We start from the raw sequence: 18,122 nt of genomic DNA on the forward strand, positions 1-18,122 counted from the left end.
GCAAGGCCCGAAGGCTTTTTCAGAACCGGCTCACGTTAATCTGTCTAGCCTTATATATATCAGCTTTCACCATGGTTTTTTTTTTATGGGATTGAGCGTGCGGGGTAGTACGGCTCATACGATAAAAAAGGGTATTCAATTGATTCTGAGGGAGAGTTCAATCTGTTAAGTTCCAAAAAAATATGTCAATTGGAAAAAGAAAAAAAAAAGGGAGAGAGAGCTAACTGGTAGGTAATTGTTAAAAAAGTGGTATATTTGTTGATGATCAAACGCAAGCTGAAATTTCGCAAGATTTATTTGCCAATTATACAAAGCCGAGTGAACGAAACAAATGAGCGAGTTAGTTTATCAGTAATTAAGTTCCGGTTTGTCAGAATCATTTAAGTTTTGATTATTCTTTGGACCGGAATCTTTAAAATCTAATTATTTAGTTTAAAATTACCAATATCCTGGGTTGATAAGTGATGCGAGTTTTATATTTTAGTGAATCTCGTATTTTCTGTGAATAGCATTTTATTTACTTTTGGAACAATACAAAAACGCACGTTATTGTAGGAAAAGTTCACATTAGACACATTGTTAAAGAAAAGCTAACAGCCTTTAGCGTGGCATATTTCAGCTGCTAGCATTACCTTTCATAGGTCAAAATTAGCTCAAGAACTTGTCTCACATTTTGACGGTAGAAAAAAAATCGTCCTGGTGATTAACAGCAAATTCATCGCTCTGTAACAATCTCCACAGCATCAGCGACTTCTGTGCCGATGAGATGAACTCCACAATGAATTCTACGCAATCATTGCGAACCAGACACGATTTAATCCAGCTTGTGGAAACGTATTATCAGCTGAGCATCATATTGGGAATCCTTTTAGCTGTTCTATCCGTAATAACCACTTTTGGAAATGGTCTCCTTCTACTTGCGATTTGGAGAGACCCCTTTAAATCATTTCGAACACCAACTACCTTTTTTATCATTGGTTTAGCAGCGGCCGATTTTCTTACAGGACTGACAGCGTGTCCGATGTACGCTTGGTGTTTCATCTCTTCGTCCTTAGCTTACAAAAACCGTGATTTCTTCTATATTTCAAATCTTAAAAAGATCGCTCAAATCGGTCAGCATATCTCTATGGTGACAATGAACAGTTCTTTCATCATTTTGCTTCTTTTCACATGGAGTCAATTCACTGCTATCAGCTTTCCGCACAAGCACCGAGCGTTTTTGACCAAGAAAAGAGTTCAAACAAGTGTGATCTTAACATGGGCATATTCTGGGATGTTTTCGTTATTCAGCAAGATTAATGCATGGCATAGAACGTTTTTAAAAATTGATCTCTATTTCAACACTACAGGCAGCCTCATCCTTCTAACCGTTGCCTATTTTTGCCTGTTCAGAGCATTTAGGCAACAAATGAGGCGTTTGCATTCATGGAGACCCACCAATTCAACGCATGGACAACAACGACGGGGTAGAGTCAGCCGAGAAAGACAATTCATTGTGGTCAATCTGTTACTACTGACTTTCATCATCGCTTGCACCATGCCAGTCACAGTTATTTCCTATTTGGCTCAACACTGGGTTATAAAAACCCCATCCGTTCAAATGGTTAAATTAAGAATTGCAATTTTATTTGCCAATGTTATTCTCTTTCTTAAGTTTGCGATCGATCCGCTGGTTTACGCGTGGCGGCTATCGCAATATCGAAGAGCGCTGAAATCCATTCTTTTCTGTAGTCGACAGAGAACAGAAGTGGATGAATTTCTGTCATATTCCATTAACAATCGAACTGCAATTTCCATCCGGAGACTGGAGTTAAACAAGGAAGAAACAAATGCAGGAAACGGAAATTGGCCGGCATAATTTTCTTGATATCTCTTTATCCGTTCAATCTTAATGAATTGCGATTAATCTGAAGATGTCTAATTTTACATGACGACCGCCGCGGACATTTAAGATTATCTTACAATATTGAAATAGTTTATTAAGATATTTTTTTTACGATATCAACCATCATTCAGTCGGTCGTTCTTTCCCGTTTCCAGATTCTTCGTTCCTCTTGGTCACCTGGCCGGAGAAACAAGCGATCTAGTCACACCCGTAACGGTCATGAAAACGAGAGGCTCTCGGGACGAGATGTCAATTAATCAGTCAGACCTGACGAATTGCCGAATCTTTTAACTTTCAATCTTTTTTTTCTATGCCATACTCCGCGATTAACTCAGAAACACGCGAAACATTCTTAACCAATAAGATTTAGAAGTAAAGGCGAGCTGGCAGTTTGTACCTTTTCGTTTTTGCCGCCATCAATTTGGATTTATCTAAGTTCTCCTTAGCTGCTTGGCATCTTCTGACAGGTTGTTTCAAGCATTTCAGTTTTGGTAATACCACATTGAAATCAAAAGGAACTGTCCGTCGTTTGGTCACTGAAAAAGTGTGGTCAGTAGTTTAGTGAATCTACGAAGCCAATCAGTTCGTCAGTCAATATTCTTCATATTTACCAAGAGAAAAAAACTACAACGAGATATAAATGTTTATCCATTTTATTCAATATTAAAAAGCGAGAAAAAATAGCAAATGAATCAAACTCAAAACAAAATGAACACCATCTAAGAGTTAAACAGCGCATTAAGACGATACGGATAGTTAGGGTGAATTACGTGAGCTAACAAAGAATGATGGAAATAGATACAAAGCAAACGAATGAAAATAAAATAACATACTTTCTGCACTAAATAATGTTACATTCGACTCGACTCGGGTTATGTGAAGCACAATTCTTATCAGCTTCTCTTTAAGTAACTAAGTTCGTACAATATTTAATTCTTGGCCCTGTGAGATACTTAAGTGTATATACATCTCTATGCCTTTCCAAAATATTTAACACTGTCCCGTAACATAACGTTTTCATTTGGTGAGATGGCAGCAACGAACATCGAACACGATATTCAATTTATAGCAACTAATGTAAGGTAAATACTAAATTTCTTTACTGCCTATTTTTGTGATGAAAACTCCTCACAATTGCTGAGGAAAAGATATACTCCCGGAATGAAGGAAAACGAAATAACCGACAAAAATATTTGTTCCCTTAACTATCAGCTACCATAAATCTGAAGTATTGAAAGTGTTAAAGTTTTAAAGTTAGCTTAACTAGATAGTTAAAACTAAAACGGTTCAGACATTGTTCATATGTTTTAAAAAGTTATTATTGGGTATGAACATTAACGAACAACTACATAAGATACAAATGGAAAAACATAATAAAAGAGAGAAAGTAATGTTACATATTAAACTGATTTATAAAAGTGAAGCTCATAGTTACAGTAATACTTTCTTTTACAAAAATCAAGTTTATCACACTTAGATATTAATGGGACCTCAGTAGACAGCAAAAAAGAAAATCCCTACAATCTTGACGGCGTGTTGAAAGAATTTGATAACTTTCAACATGTGAAAAACCTTCTACCATCATGTGCTGCACACCAACAAGTACATACATTTTTGAGAAAGCCACAATAAGCAATAAAACTTCTTACCACTCCAGATAGATGTTTAGGCTAAAAATGGAACTCTGTCCAATTGAGACAAATCAAGTCAATACTTTAACAGCCATGTACATTAGTTATCATCATTTCAAGAAAGTTGACACATGGGCCCACAGATATAGAGATTAAAATTATAATAATTCACTATTATTTACACTCATGGAACAACTGTAACTAGAATGATTATAATTGCACACTGGGAATCTAATACATTCAAACCTAATAAAAATTTTACAAGGGAAACACTAACGTGCATTTATTGAATAATTGATTAAATTGACTTGTTTAATTTACATGAGCTACATCATTGCTTTTCATAAAATCTCTGGGCCAAGTGGTTTACAATATGATTACAAGGAACCCCTTTACTCCCAAGATCTAATTGTTAATTCTCCCTTTCAGCTGCTACACCTTTTGTTGTAAATCAGTGACAAGAATATTTTGTGTTAGATCAAAAAAACAACTGCTATTTGATAAGTTTGAGTATGCTCATTACCTGTTTGCTGAATAATACAAGGATATTATAGGGAGAAGTTACATGTCAATCCCTGGGAGTTTAAAGGTTAAGCTGACCCAGGGTTAGTATAATAGATAATTTGTTCTCTTTTACAGCTTTTCTAAAACAGTCAAGTGATGTTTCTGCATGTCTCAAATTAGGATTCAACAGTATAAGACATTGACCCCAACATAACCTTATCCATTCAAGTCAAACCAAAGGCTGTATTCTAAACCTGGATTGGCACCAGCTGCCTTTCCACCGCTCCCATCACAGGTTACCCAAACCATATGCACCACAGCAGTCTGATAAGCCTAACCAGAATGCCAGCACTAAGCTCTGCTCATATAAAAGCAAAAACCCATCAGACCTTCAGCATTGACTTCCAAGCTCTCTTCCGCAACTTTGAAAATTCTTGACTAAAACTTAAAATAATTAAATTACAGCTAATACTTTTTTGATGTCCACTCCACTGGGGCAGTCATCACTTCTCAACAAAATTTACTTCTTTTTCAAGTGGACCTATACATAAAGAAAACACAAAGGCATGCAATTGCATTAAGTCAGCAAAAAATCTGGACGATAAAAAAAAAATGGTGACAAGTGACTCAAGGTTGCAGTTTTGAGGCTGTTACTTAAAAGACCCCATAACTTTACCAGCCATAAGTCTAATTCTAAATCGAAAGAATGGTAGTGAAATCTGTTAGTTTCTAGATTTATTTTAAGTGTACTTGGAAGCTATTAACATCTTATTCTTGAATACTAAAACTGCAAAGTGCAAAATAAAAAGGGTTTTTGAGACGACCAATTAACCAGAACTTTCACCTTGAAAGTGCCCCCTTTGTAACGGTTGTTCTAGGGCGTTATTATAAGATTGCCTCTCTCTCTCCCAGAGGTGGTGTATGAATGGGAACTGGTGAGCTGCTACAGAGTGTCCACCCTTATCAATAACCAAATTTCACAGACTTTTCCATGACTCAGATCGATTTTTCTGTGACTCCAAATTTTACTTTAAACCTTTTCATTCCCAAGATTTCTAAATCAGTTCTCCTTAAATATTTCTAGATGCACTTCTTATTCTGTAATTTCTAAACACTTTTATCATTGCTTGATTCAAGCAGATTTCCAGGACTTTCCAGGAGCTGTACAAACCCTGCTGCCAGGAAAACCTGACAAGTCATTGGGGTGTAACCTGACAAGAACTAGAATCCCATCCAAGAGGGCAGCAGGGGGGGGGGGGGGGGGGAGTATAGGAAGGGGTACTAATCTTAGTTCAATAAACTGGAGAAAAGTGCAGGAGAATGAGCTTCCTGGTGTATGCAATTTGATTGAGGTTTCATAACTGAGCTAATAATTGAAGTAAACTAACATAACACTTACATATATATTGGTTGCATTTGCATTCGCGATGATTTTGAAGGTGGATGGTGAGCAGAATTAGAATCAAAACCACCAATGAAGTCAACTATGACAGAGAAATGACACAATCAAAATAAATTAAGAGTATTGTGTCATTTTCATAATTTCATATATAGTTGTTGATGGTGACGATAAAAGTCATAGCATGTGGATTCTGGTGCATAGTTTAAATATACCTTTCTTTTGAACTTACTTTAAAAACATCACACCAAAAGCAAGTGCCCAGAAAGCAAGAGATTATTAAAACTTGCTACATTTGGGTAAACCTAAAAAAGCTCTTAGACTAAATCTCTCAATTTTTAACACAAAAGTAGGACTTGCTTACAATGGTCATCTTCATCTGTAAAAGACCTGGAGACCCAACAGCCTAACCAGAAACCTATAAACTAAAGAGAAACACAGCAGTCATTAAAAATGCTTGGAGATATACGATTGCACAGTTTTTCCCATACATTACACATTATTGCATGGCAGGCAGGGACAACCCTTTTAACTCCCAGCAGTGATGAAGAATTAAATTTTCCTTGCAACAACAATTTGATATCCAGCAGAAATGTAACCAGAAGAAAACAAAATATCAACCAGAGGATACTATTTGATTCATTACTTTATTCTCCAAATCAACATTACAGGTTATGTACAAGGCAGTTGTACAGTAGGGAGTCACTATCAAGACGAGCCTAAAAGTTAATGGAGGGGAGGGGGGGGGGAAGGGCTTGCAGGACTCCCACTGACTCTGCATCCCAATGCTCCCAAAAGAAAAAACAAGAATTATAAAACTTCTTCTAACAGAGTTATTTGAAGCCCTCTCCCCCCCCCCCCCCCAAAAAAAAAAGACTCAAATAAGTTGATTTGATCAGAACCGTTCACTGCTTTCAGTAATTGATTTAATTCTAAAACAGGAACAGGAATAATTATTGTGTATGTGGTGCAAAGTGTGTTGTCCACTTACTGCCAATATGCATTCTGCTGCAGCTTGAACTGATTCCACATACTACAAACAAAAATACCTCCAATAATTATGTTTCTTTCAACATAATACAGTAAAGGATTCAGGAGACTGAGCAACTCTCTTCTTTACATTTAATCAACCTTTTATCTTTGTTCACCATCAGTATTTCTCATTTTATTGGTTTCTCTGAATCTAACTTTTACAATCCTCTACATTCTTAAAACATCATCAGTAACCTTAAAGAGTTGCCAAAACGTGTTTCCACTAAAGACAATCAGTGAGGACAATCACCAAAAATAATTATTTGTATAAAGAGAATTTTGCATGCAACAGGATAGCAGGTACAGTACACTAACCGTGAAGAGAAGTAAACATCCATCTGTTGGACTCTCAGTAACATCATTTGTTGAAGACTTAGTTTCACATCCAATGCCATTTTCTGCCCACCAGCTCTGATGACCAGTTTTCAGGCTTAACCAATCATCTTTCTACACAATTAACACAAGCAAAGAGCAAAATACAGTTACATTTTGAAACACTTTGAGTGTAGGGAAGAGTCCGTTAATTACAGGTAAACCAGAGAACAGAAAACATTTTAAATTAATTTTATTTACAAACATTTTATATTCTGCACATTTGTATCACTATTGACAAATACTTAGCTTCAGCATTCAAGACCAAATAAGATCTCTTGGAAGAATCAAAAACAAAAAATCGAAACTAGACTTTGCAAATTAGAGAGATCAGATTTGTGTTTGTCCCTTGCCAAAGATGACAACTCAGCTTAAAAATATCCATCATTCTTTCCTCCTCTTCAGAAGGAAAATTTTGAACATACTATAACTGGTCCTTGTAGTATTATAGAGCATGTACAGGACATTGTTTGAGGCTAGGCTACCTAGTACATGTAAATGGCAGGTATACCTACAGCTCAGTTATTAGTCGAGCATCTGACCTGACATTGCAACTGATTGGGTTTTTAGTCGTCACGGGAAACTTGCATTCATTAATAATTACAATATTTGTTGCATGCTTATAACAAATGCACTAAATGTATAATCGAAAAACATTTTTAAGAACTTACAATCCCAAAAACCTCAAACAAAGGCTGGAAGTTTGAAAAATTAGGTGACAATCATTTGGATGATGATAACATTAATTCATAAAACCATTAAGCTAAACATAACTGTAATCTTACATGCGTCAGTCTGTCAATTTCCAGATACAAAGACATGATAGTGAGATTAATTCCAAACCAAATAAGGCACCAAACTGAGTACTGAAATAAAAAAAGAAGAAAATAAATCAACAGGAATTCATATATTGCTTACAAAAAGTTGCTTTACCCTGTAAACCCTTTCCCTCCAAGATTGCATCAGTAATTCTCCTTACTATCTGCCATAAAATTCTTATAATGTTACATTACAGAATCGCGCCCATTGAAAAACGTCGCACGGGAAAATGCAAATAAGCTAGAAAAGAGAAAGAGAGCATGCGTAACTTCAATCATGTAATCCCCCGTGTACGCAGTGTTCGAAAGTATTGTTTCTTGTGCAGACAACCGAAACATAGCGCTTTTCATCGAAGAAGAATAGACGTAATTAGTGGCGTTATCTTGATTAGGTTATATTGTTTAAAAATCGGTCAGATGTAAAATTAAATTACCTTTCAAATGCCGGGTTTTCAATTTGTGTTAAGACTCAAATGCGGCAGATTTGCGAGGTTCGACCATCAACTTCGCCAAGAAAGCAAAACATCACAGAAATATTCCTTTTAGTAAAATTTCCGTACTGCCCCATACTATCGTAAAACAAATCTGTTTTCCCAATGGTAAAGTATTGTTTTTGTCACTCTATCCAAGAACTGAACGTATAATGTAGTGTGGGGCTGTGCGGAATTTTACCTTCCTTTTTGGCCCGTTATTGCCATCAGTTTCAGATAACACGTCGGTAGTCTAATTACTTTTCGAAAAGCTTAAGTATACGTTGTAGATTCCCGCTCCACGTAGGTGCACGCTCACGCTCATAAGCTTACGAATGAACACTTCACGCTCTTTTGATATGCAAACGCGGCCCTCGCTCTTTACCAGGAAAAGAGCATTTCGTCACTTTGAAACAATGCTAATTGCTCCAATTGTATCTCCATTGTCTCTAAACGGACGCAAAGCGAAATTTTACAACTCCCGTTTGGGAATTTGTCAATTCAGATCTAAAGCGACCGAAGTTGGCGGTGAGCGTTTGCAACCTCATTCCTAGGTCATTGCGCCCGCAAAGCATCATGGGTACCCCACTTTTCTCGGGCGACGCTTTTCAATGGGTGCGATTCCGTAATGAGTTCACAGAATTTGGTACTGGATCAACAAGTAGTCCCCTAATTGATCTTCTTCTTTATTCTCATTACTTTTCTGCTGAATATTGTACTGATATTGTAAGGAGAAATGCTGTTTTGGTCACTCAAGGGAGTTGAGGGGTTAATTATTCAAAGCAATTATCATTGTCCATCAGAAAGTATCTGTGTAGTAATATACATATACAATAAATGAATAAAGGGGTAAGTTTCTAAAGAAAGTATAGCAAAGAAAAAAAGATTTTTCTGTTAAAATATAGAAATAAAATTAGCTTGCAATATCTCTGTACCAAAAACCGGCTTAAAGACATTAAGACATGGTTCCATTTTATCCTTGGTTCAAATTTAATTTTCCCTTGTTTCAAACTCATTATCATACATTACAATACCCAAAAACAAAAGAGAATAAAATCTGAACCAAGGATAAAATTGAACCACAACAAATACATGGTTTGCAAATGACCCAACACTATTCTAAAACAAAGCTTTAGGGGATCTATTGTTTCAGTCATTGTTTTCTTTATCCAAGAACTGAATGCATAATGAAGTATGGGGCTGTGCAGAAATCATGCCAAATATTCAAATGAAAACATTTTTCTACCGTATATAAACTGTGATATTTCAACCAAATTCAATATTTCATTCATCAACTATTTTCTAAGTTTAATGATTTCATACAAAATTGTTCAAAAAAAACTTTTGCAAAAATGTTGTCAATTGTAATTATCTTAATCAAATTTTCACGCACAATTCACCTCATTGACATGTCAACAATTTTGAAATGGTGGAGTACTTAAAATAAACGTGACTGGATCATGAATAAATTTTAGTACAAGTAAAATCCTTAGCAAAGAGTTACCAGTTTTTTACCATAAGAAAATTATTATTCAAACTTCTTTATTAACAATACCACATGCTGTGGTCTGTATTCAAAGGGAAATGATGTTTAAGGAATATAGTAGAGGAAATTAGCAGCCAATAGGGTATTTCAAATTACTTAACAGGATTTGCATAACATTGATATTTTTGGAACGTAACGCAAAACTCGTTTCAGTAACTCACGAAGGTAATAAAAAATTGGACCTATGATGTTGATGGTACAACATTAAATACAATATCTATCCCCCTTCTGACGTAATCAGTGACAACGCTAATGTACGATGAAAATCAATTGGATCAATAGTTCCAGAAGGACTAAGTTTTGAAGATACTCACTGACGTAAATTCGAAGTTCTAAATCTTTTAGCAACAATTACTAGACGTCTAGTCATTCTTATTAGAAATAAAGAAGGAGGGATCGAGCAGTTTTCGGTCTTACACGGCACAAAAATGTATTGTGTAAAAGTACACTCAATGGAAACAGCAAGTGGTTGAGTCATGCAAAGGAATCATGCCAAAAATTTTGTACACTAATTGCTGAAGCAATGTTAACTTTGTGTTTGGCTTCAGTGTTTATATCATCATCCGCTCAGCTAGAAGTTAGTGAATTTTTCCCCACATACACACAAATAATTCTTACCGTTATAACATAAGCAGAGCGGTATTGATAGGCACCAAAGATTCCTATGATGAGGAAAGCAATATGGATGAAATTTGCGATGATAGGCGCCCACATGAATCCCAGGAAATCGAAAACTTGTCGCTCCACAACCACCAGCTATACAAACAAAGCGAATGGAGAATACATTATTAGTCAGCGATGGCACTGTTATCAATGTTTATTATTCTAAAGAGTTCTTAAAATAAGCTTGTGTATCCTGATAAGCTTATCGTGCCTACGTCTTCAAATCAGGCCGAATGCAACGCCAAGAAATTTTGAAACGTGATACGTACCATTTGAAGGACTAAGATGAAGAAAAGGATGGTTCTTCCGCCACAGCAACCCATTTTTGATTGGAATTACCTACCGCCGTTAGTACGAAACGTTAATTTTCAAGGCATTCCTAAACAACACTCCTCTATATTATTTTCTGCCTTCGAATTCCCATCGGATATGACATATGCCTAATATGGTATAAACTCGTGCCAGTCTCCAATAGTTAGGATCAAAGATGGCGGAGAAGAAGGAGCATTGTGTTCGGGAAATATCTTCCTTTGTGACTCATACTGCAACGGAAATGGAAAGAATTCTGTCGCGTTTTAAGTGGAGAAAGGAAGATTTATTGAAGAAGGTCTGGAGAGAATTTCCTTTAAGCCCGCCATGAGTACTTGTTTAATGTAATATAGGAAAATAATTTTATTTACTTAGTTCAATTCTGCGCGCAGAGTCAAATGAAAACATCTTTCCCCACTATTGTTTTTTTATAACCTTCAACTGTGTTGTTGCTTCCCTTTACTTCTTCTGGTTTACGTCATCCGTGTCCGGTACATGTTGTGCGAACGCGAAAGGGTGGGTTTCTTCGCACCCAGTCTTGAATATATAATTTCAAGATACACGTATTTTGTTATTCTCACTCAGCAACCTTACACGCGTGTGCAGCAATTGAAATTGTAATCCACATGACAACTTTAAAGTATATAATATTTTCAATATTTTTGCTTGCAGAAGTTTAAAGTCCAGTCTTGGATTAAAAAATGGATTTGAACTTTAATTTTACAATCATACCAATTAATCTGTGTTAATTTGCCTTAAGACGAGATATGATTTTTTAATGCAAAATTACAGTCAGTTCATACAAGAGTGTAAATTAGTACTCTCTCTTCTAAGGTCAACAGTTCAAAGTTGATACACTGTCCATATGACTTCAGCCACAGAATACCAGCATCAAGACTCAATAAACACTTATCTCTTTGCCAGTACAAAACAAAGGACATTAATCCTCAGGTGTGTCTTACAACTGTAAATATTTTTACAATACCCTAATCCTCCCTCTTTTTGATTATGGAGATGTTATATGGAGGGACAAGAACAATGAAACCATAGTGTCAGAATTACAGATCCTACAGGATAAAGCTGCTGAAGTTCTGCTGGGGCACTTACCCCAAAGCTCATCAACCGAAGTACTGAGGAGTTTAGGTCTCAAGTCACTCTCCACAAGAAGGTTTTTTTCATCGTTGCATTGCAATCCACAAGTGCCTGATTGGGGAAACTGACTTTAACTTTAATTTTATCAAAAATCAAGCTGTCCATCCATATAACACAAGACGTTCCAATGATCTTCGTTTACCCCTTCCTCGAACTAACTGGGGTAAACAAACATTTATCTATCAAGCTGCAAAAGACTGGAACAGTCTTCCAACTGATCTCAAAGAAACACATCTCTTATCTACTTTTAAATCCAAGCTGAAAACTTTTTTAAAAAATTTTGATTAATTTTAAACTTTGATATGTCAAGTAATTATCGATTTTTAAGATTTTGATTCTTCAAATTTATTTATAAACACATTTTATTTTATTTATTTTTTATTATTATTATTATTTTATCAATTAAGGTAATTAATTTAATTAATTTGATTAATTAATTTCCCACTGAAAACCACCATGGTGAGTTGGGCTCCCTCATTAAATATTATTATTATTATTATTATTATTATTATTATTATTATTATTATTATTATTATTATTATTATTATTATTATAACTCCCATGAGTGACCACGACAGAATTTCTCCTAACAATACCAATACGACATCAACCAGATAAGTGATGAGAATAAAGAAAAATGTCAATTTGGTGATAATTAGTTGATCCAATACTAAATTCTCTGAACTAACATCATAAGAATTGTATGGTTGACAGTAAGGAGAAAGACAAATTTAATCTGGGAGTTCAAGGGTCAAAGCATGAACATGATACCATTGAGTGGGGACATAAACAACTTTATATAATAATTCTTACACCTAGAGGATTAATTTCAATTCTCTATCCACAGGATGTCTGTACTAGCCCTGAATTCTTCTACCAAACATGCAAGGCAGTGATACCAATTGCTATAGGTATTTTATTATACATAACTATTTTAGAAGTTCATTTATGCCATTATTTATGGTAAGCACTCTTTCAAATGTGATTAAAAATCCCAAGCATCAGAAAGCAGACACATGTCTGCGACACAGCCAAGATGCTGGACAAATGAAGCTGAGAAGTTTTGCTGGATTACATAACTCAGTTAATCATAAAGGAATATCATTGGTTTCATTTTTTAACCCCTTACATCCAAAGATCAGTCTGTATGTTCTCTATACAGTTCTCCATACATTTCCTAAAATGCTGTCAAGGAGAATTTGCAGAACAATCAAAGAGTTTCTTTAGTTGATGATCATTTCCTTTATCCTTGCAACTTTAATATTTGATTCAGGGTTTATATATTGTCAGGAGAAATTAGGTGCTAGTCACTCTTAAAGATTTAAAGCATTGCAACAAAGTAACATGAAATGTTTTCATTAACACTGCTGTTTACTTGGGTGTTTTTTCTTATCATTGCTTTTCTACATCAGATGAAAAGCACTACAGTTCTCTCAAAAACGGCCATGAAAGGTATGAGCCAAAATTATGATTTGTTATGTACAGTTATGAATTGTACAAAGTTTTTGCAAATAGTATATTAAGATGAACAGACCAATATTGACTTGTTCCATTTTGTCTGAGACAGGTTTTCAGATTAAGTCTAGATTTATATACTATCTTATAATAGAATTATTATAATAGATGAAACTATTCCATTAGTTTTAAAGCTTTCTGTACATCCCCCTTTGATATTTTATAAATGCTTTCTTCTTTCTCCATTGAATTTATGGGTCTTTTTAGTGGAAAATTAGATACTGGAGTCCACATCAGGGTCGATAACAAGGTATGGAAAATAATAAAATCATGTTTCATCCTCAATAAAGCTGTTTTCTTTTTCCTTTTGACAAGCTTTTTTTGGCAAAAAGCTTTGTGTTCCAAACATTGAAATCAGTGCATGCACATGTATACCTGTACTGGGGCATGAAATCTGACACACATACACAGGTGATTTCTGTCGTTTTGTAGGCAGCACCAACATGTTGTTCCTTGTTGACACCAAAAGAAAGATCTGCACATAACACTCAGAGCATGATGGTTGATGGGAGGACTTGTCACAATGATTCAGCACATGAGATAAGGTGAGATGTGGATTGAGTCTGTCATACATGTATGAGTACATTCCATTTGTCTTTTGGACACAAAATAGTCATAGCATTGTACAGTGGGGTGGAAGATGCGGTTGAGTTAGGGATAAGGCACTGCTGAACTACAAGTCCAGGTGTGAGGCCTGGCTGGGTCATCTTGTCTTGTTCTCTCATAGGGCCTCTTTCCATCAATCCAAGAGTATAAATGGGCACCAGTGAATTGTCTGTGCTGAATTAAACCTGAAAAACGGCAGGGGGCTGTGGAGCATCCCAGGCACAGGTTTTAGCAATGCTGCTAGTTGCTTCACATGTTATGGAAAGTGGCCCTGGAGAATCAACAGTATAGGCCTTTAAGCTCATGATCCATACTTTTTTTACTTTCCAACATGTATCATTGAATACTTTGCTGCAGGTCAATAATGGCATGGGAAGTGATACCATCCTCTCAACTGCAGCTAGAGCTTCATCTTTTGTCACAAGAAGAAATCAAGACTTGGATCATTGGGAACTTACCACAAGTTCAGTACTTGAGGTATGCTTACAGGAAATGAACAGCTTAGCCAACAAGCAGGCTCTAATTAGCTGCTGGGCGAGTGGTGGGGATTTCAGTCAGCTAGCAAAGCAAGTGTGGCAGAGGCTTTTGTTAGGTGTTTACAATAGACTAACTTTGCTTGTTTGCATAAATCTTATGGCCTTTTTTCTCACTTGCCACAGAGCCAATGTGAGCATGCTGGCAAGCTAAATGAAATATTATCACAGGGGTGTCTCATAGAAATAGTGGAAAGTCATAGAATTGAAGAAAATCATTTTACAGACTACAAAAACCTTTGAAGTTAGTGTGAAAGTCATAGAAAGTCATGGAAAACCTGTAAGACTTAAAAAAAATTTTTCATGAAACAACAAAGCAAGAAATATGAACGAATGATCATTTGACCATTATTTTTAGGCCAAAGTCTCAATGGGGGCTTAGAAAACGAAAAAATATTCAGAGAAGTTAGGGGAAAATTATGGAATTTTATGAGATTTAACCCTCTAACTCCTGAGATCTGATCGTTAATTCTCCTCTCTAGCTTCTACATATTTCCCTGTAAATTAGTAATGAGAATTTGGTGTTAGATCAAGATGACAACTTCTACGTGATAAGTTTGAATATTCTCATTACCTATTTGCTGGATAATGTAAGGATATTATAGGGAGAAGTTTCATGTTGATCACTTCTGGGAGTTAAAGGGTAAAGGTGTCAGAAAATGAAATCTGTTTCTTGATTAAAGGTATGAATACTGTCAGTTGGCAAGTAACAACATTTGCCAGGTTCTCATACGTTGCGCATGTTACAATGTAAATAAGTGTTTTTCCCTTGAAACAGTTCTGTTGATGGTGCCAGTGAACATTTGGGGGATTTTGTTTTGTCCTGCCTTCAAGAGGAGAAAGTTGCTCATCCCAGTGGATTGGAAGAAATGCTGAAAGATTTTTTAGGAGATGGTAAGACGCTTCTGTTAGGCCTGTGGTTTTTTGCAAACTCATTGTGTATTAAGTATTACTTTTTTATTTTCTCTTGCATTGCTTGATGCTTATTTTAGAAACAAAGGCTTTTGTTTTGAACCTGTGGAAGTTTCTGGCTGTTTCAGTTACCAAGGAGAAAAACTCTGCCATCTACGTGAGTATACTATAGTTATATCAATACATTTAAGATATTTTGTTGTTGTCAGAAAAAATCTCGTGTCTTATCTTCTCAAAAGCATTTCCTCGTACAAGAAACTTACCTCCTTTCTTCATATTAATTTCCTCTTAGTCTCAGATGGAAAACAAGACGCAAGATTCTTCAGGTATGCCGTGATACCGTTCCTTCAATTGATGTGAAGTTTGCTTGTCACAAGCAACTGTAGTGTTTGCACATGCTTGATACCTTTTTCACAGTTATTATGGATTTTTTATTTCTTAATTTATAGTCGGAAATATTAACCTATCTGCTACTTCTCAGTAACTGAGTTTGCAATTTTTTCTCCCCTCATAGCCAATAGCTTTGAAACAAAGACAGACGTTCCTGATCACCCAGAACCTGTTGGAAGCCCCGTGAAAGAAATACCTCTCCCGATGGACCGAGTAATATCTGACTTCTCTCCCCAACAACGGCTCACTCTCTATGAGCACGTGATACAGGTTTGTTACCAAGAAATAGGTAACTTAAAGTCGATAGATTGCAATGTATTTTTCCCGTATGTAGAGTCTTATGGTTTATCACCAACTACTAAAAGCAAAACATTGTAACAGTCGAAATACCCGATTGTTTGCGCAACAGAAATGAAGAGTTCGTCTGATTACTGGGAGATATTCGCTTTCTCTCTGCCTTTTATTTCATTTTCAACCCTATGGTTGGTTTAGTTCTGTTTTCCACCAATTGCTCTTCTCAATCAGAAAAAAATTCAAAACTGGAAAGAGCCGCGCGCTCTTGACACTTGTTCGAGAGGTTTGGGTCCAAGCTCTGGCAGAATCACTCTGTTGTCTTCTTGGCCAAGTTGCTTTCCACCCATAATGCCTCTGTTCACCCAAAAAACTGCTAGGGGAACTCGAAAGATTAGGAGTCATGCCTTAAATATTGGTATATGGTTTGTTATTGATTGTAAAAATTAGTTACCAGGTTCCTCGGTCTTGACTTCTGTTTTTTCTACAGGCTGCAAAGGCAAAACGAGAAACAGACAAACAGGAGATGGATTTAGAAATTGTTTCTGACTCGAATGAGTCTAAAGGTAAGAAAAATGGCATGCTCAACGGAAAATGAGTAGGCTTCTTGCAAACTGCTTTTGTTAAGAAATAATGAATCATGCACGTTTTCGAATGTGTCACGCTCGAATTTTTGTCACGTACTAATTTATGTCACGCTCTTGGAATGTAGGAACAGAGGGTGATCAGCCAAAAACCCATTTTGAAGTGTTAGCTGAACAGCGTGACTACAAACGTCGGCGACAGAGCTACCGGGCGAAGAATGTACACATCACCAAAAGGAGTGCTGTAGAGGTATGAATCGGCTGTCAAATCACGGTCCACACTCAAATCTGATCTAAGCCATCCCCAAAACGTAAGGAACATCCGCTTTATAATTTCTTTATAAGCTTGAAATTACATCCTGATAGACAGACAGGCAGACGGACTGACGCACGTGATTACGCACATACGAACGGACAGACAGACAGACGCACGCGCTTACACGCAAACGTTAGGACAGACAGGCAAGCAGACGGTGAGATAGACAGACAGACAGATAGACTGGCGGACGCACACACCTACCCACCTACGTTTAGATAGGCAGACAGACGGACGCACGTACGTACGTACATTCATACGGTAGGAAGGACAGACTGAGAAACAGACAGACGGATACAGAGGTAAAACTGCCTCTGCTCCGTCACAGGGCTAATTATTAATACACTTTCAAAGCTAAACTGACACTTGGATTTCGAAAAAATAATATTGAACCCCTTGTAATGTATGATTTAATATCTCAGGTTGGCACTTAGACATTCGTAGCATAAATCTGTCTAAATCTACCTTAGCAATGGGTGACGTAATGCTAAATGCATTTTATGTTGTCGGTCTTAATGGGGTGTATGTTCTCCGGTAGTGCGTGACACTTCTTCTTGTCTGTTGACAGATAATGCGTTACCTTATGCCACCTGATTCAAGCTAGCGTGTGAGCTAAAGCGACGCGTGACACCGCGAACTGTCAGTTTCTAGATAAAGCGTGACCCTATGCTTTCTTATTAAGACAGCTTGTGAGCCAAGGTATTACGGGATTCCCTGTGCTGTTATTTTGTAAGCAATCGTTTATCTTAGGTCCTCTGTTTGCAGGTAATGCGAGACCTTATCGAGACGCAAATGCACGTATTAGAAATGCAGTACAAAGAGGAACACGGCATTACTGGTAATAATTCTGATGTTGGAGACATGCCTGAAGAGGAGCGCGAAAATAAAGCAGACTTCAAGGATGTTACGAGACGAGGGATGAGAGACAATGAAGAGACTCGACGAGTGGAACGAGACAGAAGGCAACGCAGAGGAGGGAATAAACGGGTTTGGTATTACGACAACAGAGACTCAGATACCAAGAGATCGAGGAGATGATAATGTACAAATGAACCTTTTTATGATAAGCGAATGAAGACGTATTTGTGAATATTTAAATAAAATTGGCAAGCTCTGCATGCGAGGGATATTTTTTGAGTAGATTGGGTGGGATGGGCCACTTCGACATCTCTTTTCCCCTGATCTATCTTTCCA

General features: G+C 36.6%; 3 protein-coding genes across 3 annotated transcripts; 2 read left to right on the forward strand and 1 right to left on the reverse strand.

Annotated features, from left to right (window-relative positions):
• Positions 1-570: 570 nt before the first annotated feature.
• Positions 571-3,786, forward strand: LOC113674374 (uncharacterized). The gene has a single exon (XM_089210741.1). The coding sequence runs from the start codon at positions 767-769 to the stop codon at positions 1,856-1,858; it is 1,092 nt and encodes a 363-aa protein (XP_089066867.1). The 5' UTR covers positions 571-766; the 3' UTR covers positions 1,859-3,786.
• Positions 2,523-10,762, reverse strand: LOC113674348 (sodium/potassium-transporting ATPase subunit beta-1-interacting protein 1). The gene is made up of 8 exons (XM_027190824.2): positions 10,590-10,762; positions 10,276-10,413; positions 7,609-7,689; positions 6,767-6,898; positions 6,411-6,452; positions 5,784-5,844; positions 5,420-5,504; positions 2,523-4,561 (listed from the first exon to the last, which is right to left on the reverse strand). Exons 1-8 carry the CDS (start codon positions 10,641-10,643, stop codon positions 4,552-4,554), a joined length of 603 nt encoding a protein of 200 aa, XP_027046625.2. The 5' UTR covers positions 10,644-10,762; the 3' UTR covers positions 2,523-4,551.
• Positions 10,645-18,042, forward strand: LOC113674345 (uncharacterized). The gene is made up of 14 exons (XM_089210719.1): positions 10,645-10,927; positions 11,464-11,580; positions 12,629-12,692; positions 13,194-13,233; positions 13,504-13,546; positions 13,729-13,841; positions 14,260-14,379; positions 15,214-15,329; positions 15,428-15,504; positions 15,640-15,673; positions 15,862-16,007; positions 16,519-16,594; positions 16,741-16,862; positions 17,694-18,042. The coding sequence occupies exons 1-14, from the start codon at positions 10,808-10,810 to the stop codon at positions 17,964-17,966; spliced, it is 1,461 nt and encodes a 486-aa protein (XP_089066845.1). The 5' UTR covers positions 10,645-10,807; the 3' UTR covers positions 17,967-18,042.
• The last annotated feature ends 80 nt before the right edge of the window (positions 18,043-18,122 follow it).

The sequence above is a fragment of the Pocillopora damicornis genome, chromosome 1, assembly GCF_964200805.1.
Source record: "Pocillopora damicornis chromosome 1, jaPocDami1.2, whole genome shotgun sequence".
NCBI lineage: Eukaryota > Metazoa > Cnidaria > Anthozoa > Scleractinia > Pocilloporidae > Pocillopora > Pocillopora damicornis.

What these genes read in the sequence shown, in the direction of transcription:
- LOC113674345 (XM_089210719.1), top strand. Translation starts at nt 10,808, where the DNA reads ATGGCGGAGAAGAAGGAGCATTGTGTTCGGGAAATATCTTCCTTTGTG. An exon ending in GATTCAGCACATGAGATAAG is followed by an intron (nt 13,842 to 14,259) that starts GTGAGATGTGGA and finishes ACTTTGCTGCAG; the next exon opens with GTCAATAATGGCATGGGAAG. An exon ending in AGAAAAACTCTGCCATCTAC is followed by an intron (nt 15,505 to 15,639) that starts GTGAGTATACTA and finishes ATTTCCTCTTAG; the next exon opens with TCTCAGATGGAAAACAAGAC.
- LOC113674374 (XM_089210741.1), top strand. Translation starts at nt 767, where the DNA reads ATGAACTCCACAATGAATTCTACGCAATCATTGCGAACCAGACACGAT.
- LOC113674348 (XM_027190824.2), bottom strand. Translation starts at nt 10,643, where the DNA reads ATGGGTTGCTGTGGCGGAAGAACCATCCTTTTCTTCATCTTAGTCCTT. An exon ending in AAATTGACAGACTGACGCAT is followed by an intron (nt 6,899 to 7,608) that starts GTAAGATTACAG and finishes TTAATTGTGTAG; the next exon opens with AAAGATGATTGGTTAAGCCT. An exon ending in GATGTTTACTTCTCTTCACG is followed by an intron (nt 6,453 to 6,766) that starts GTTAGTGTACTG and finishes TTTTGTTTGTAG; the next exon opens with TATGTGGAATCAGTTCAAGC.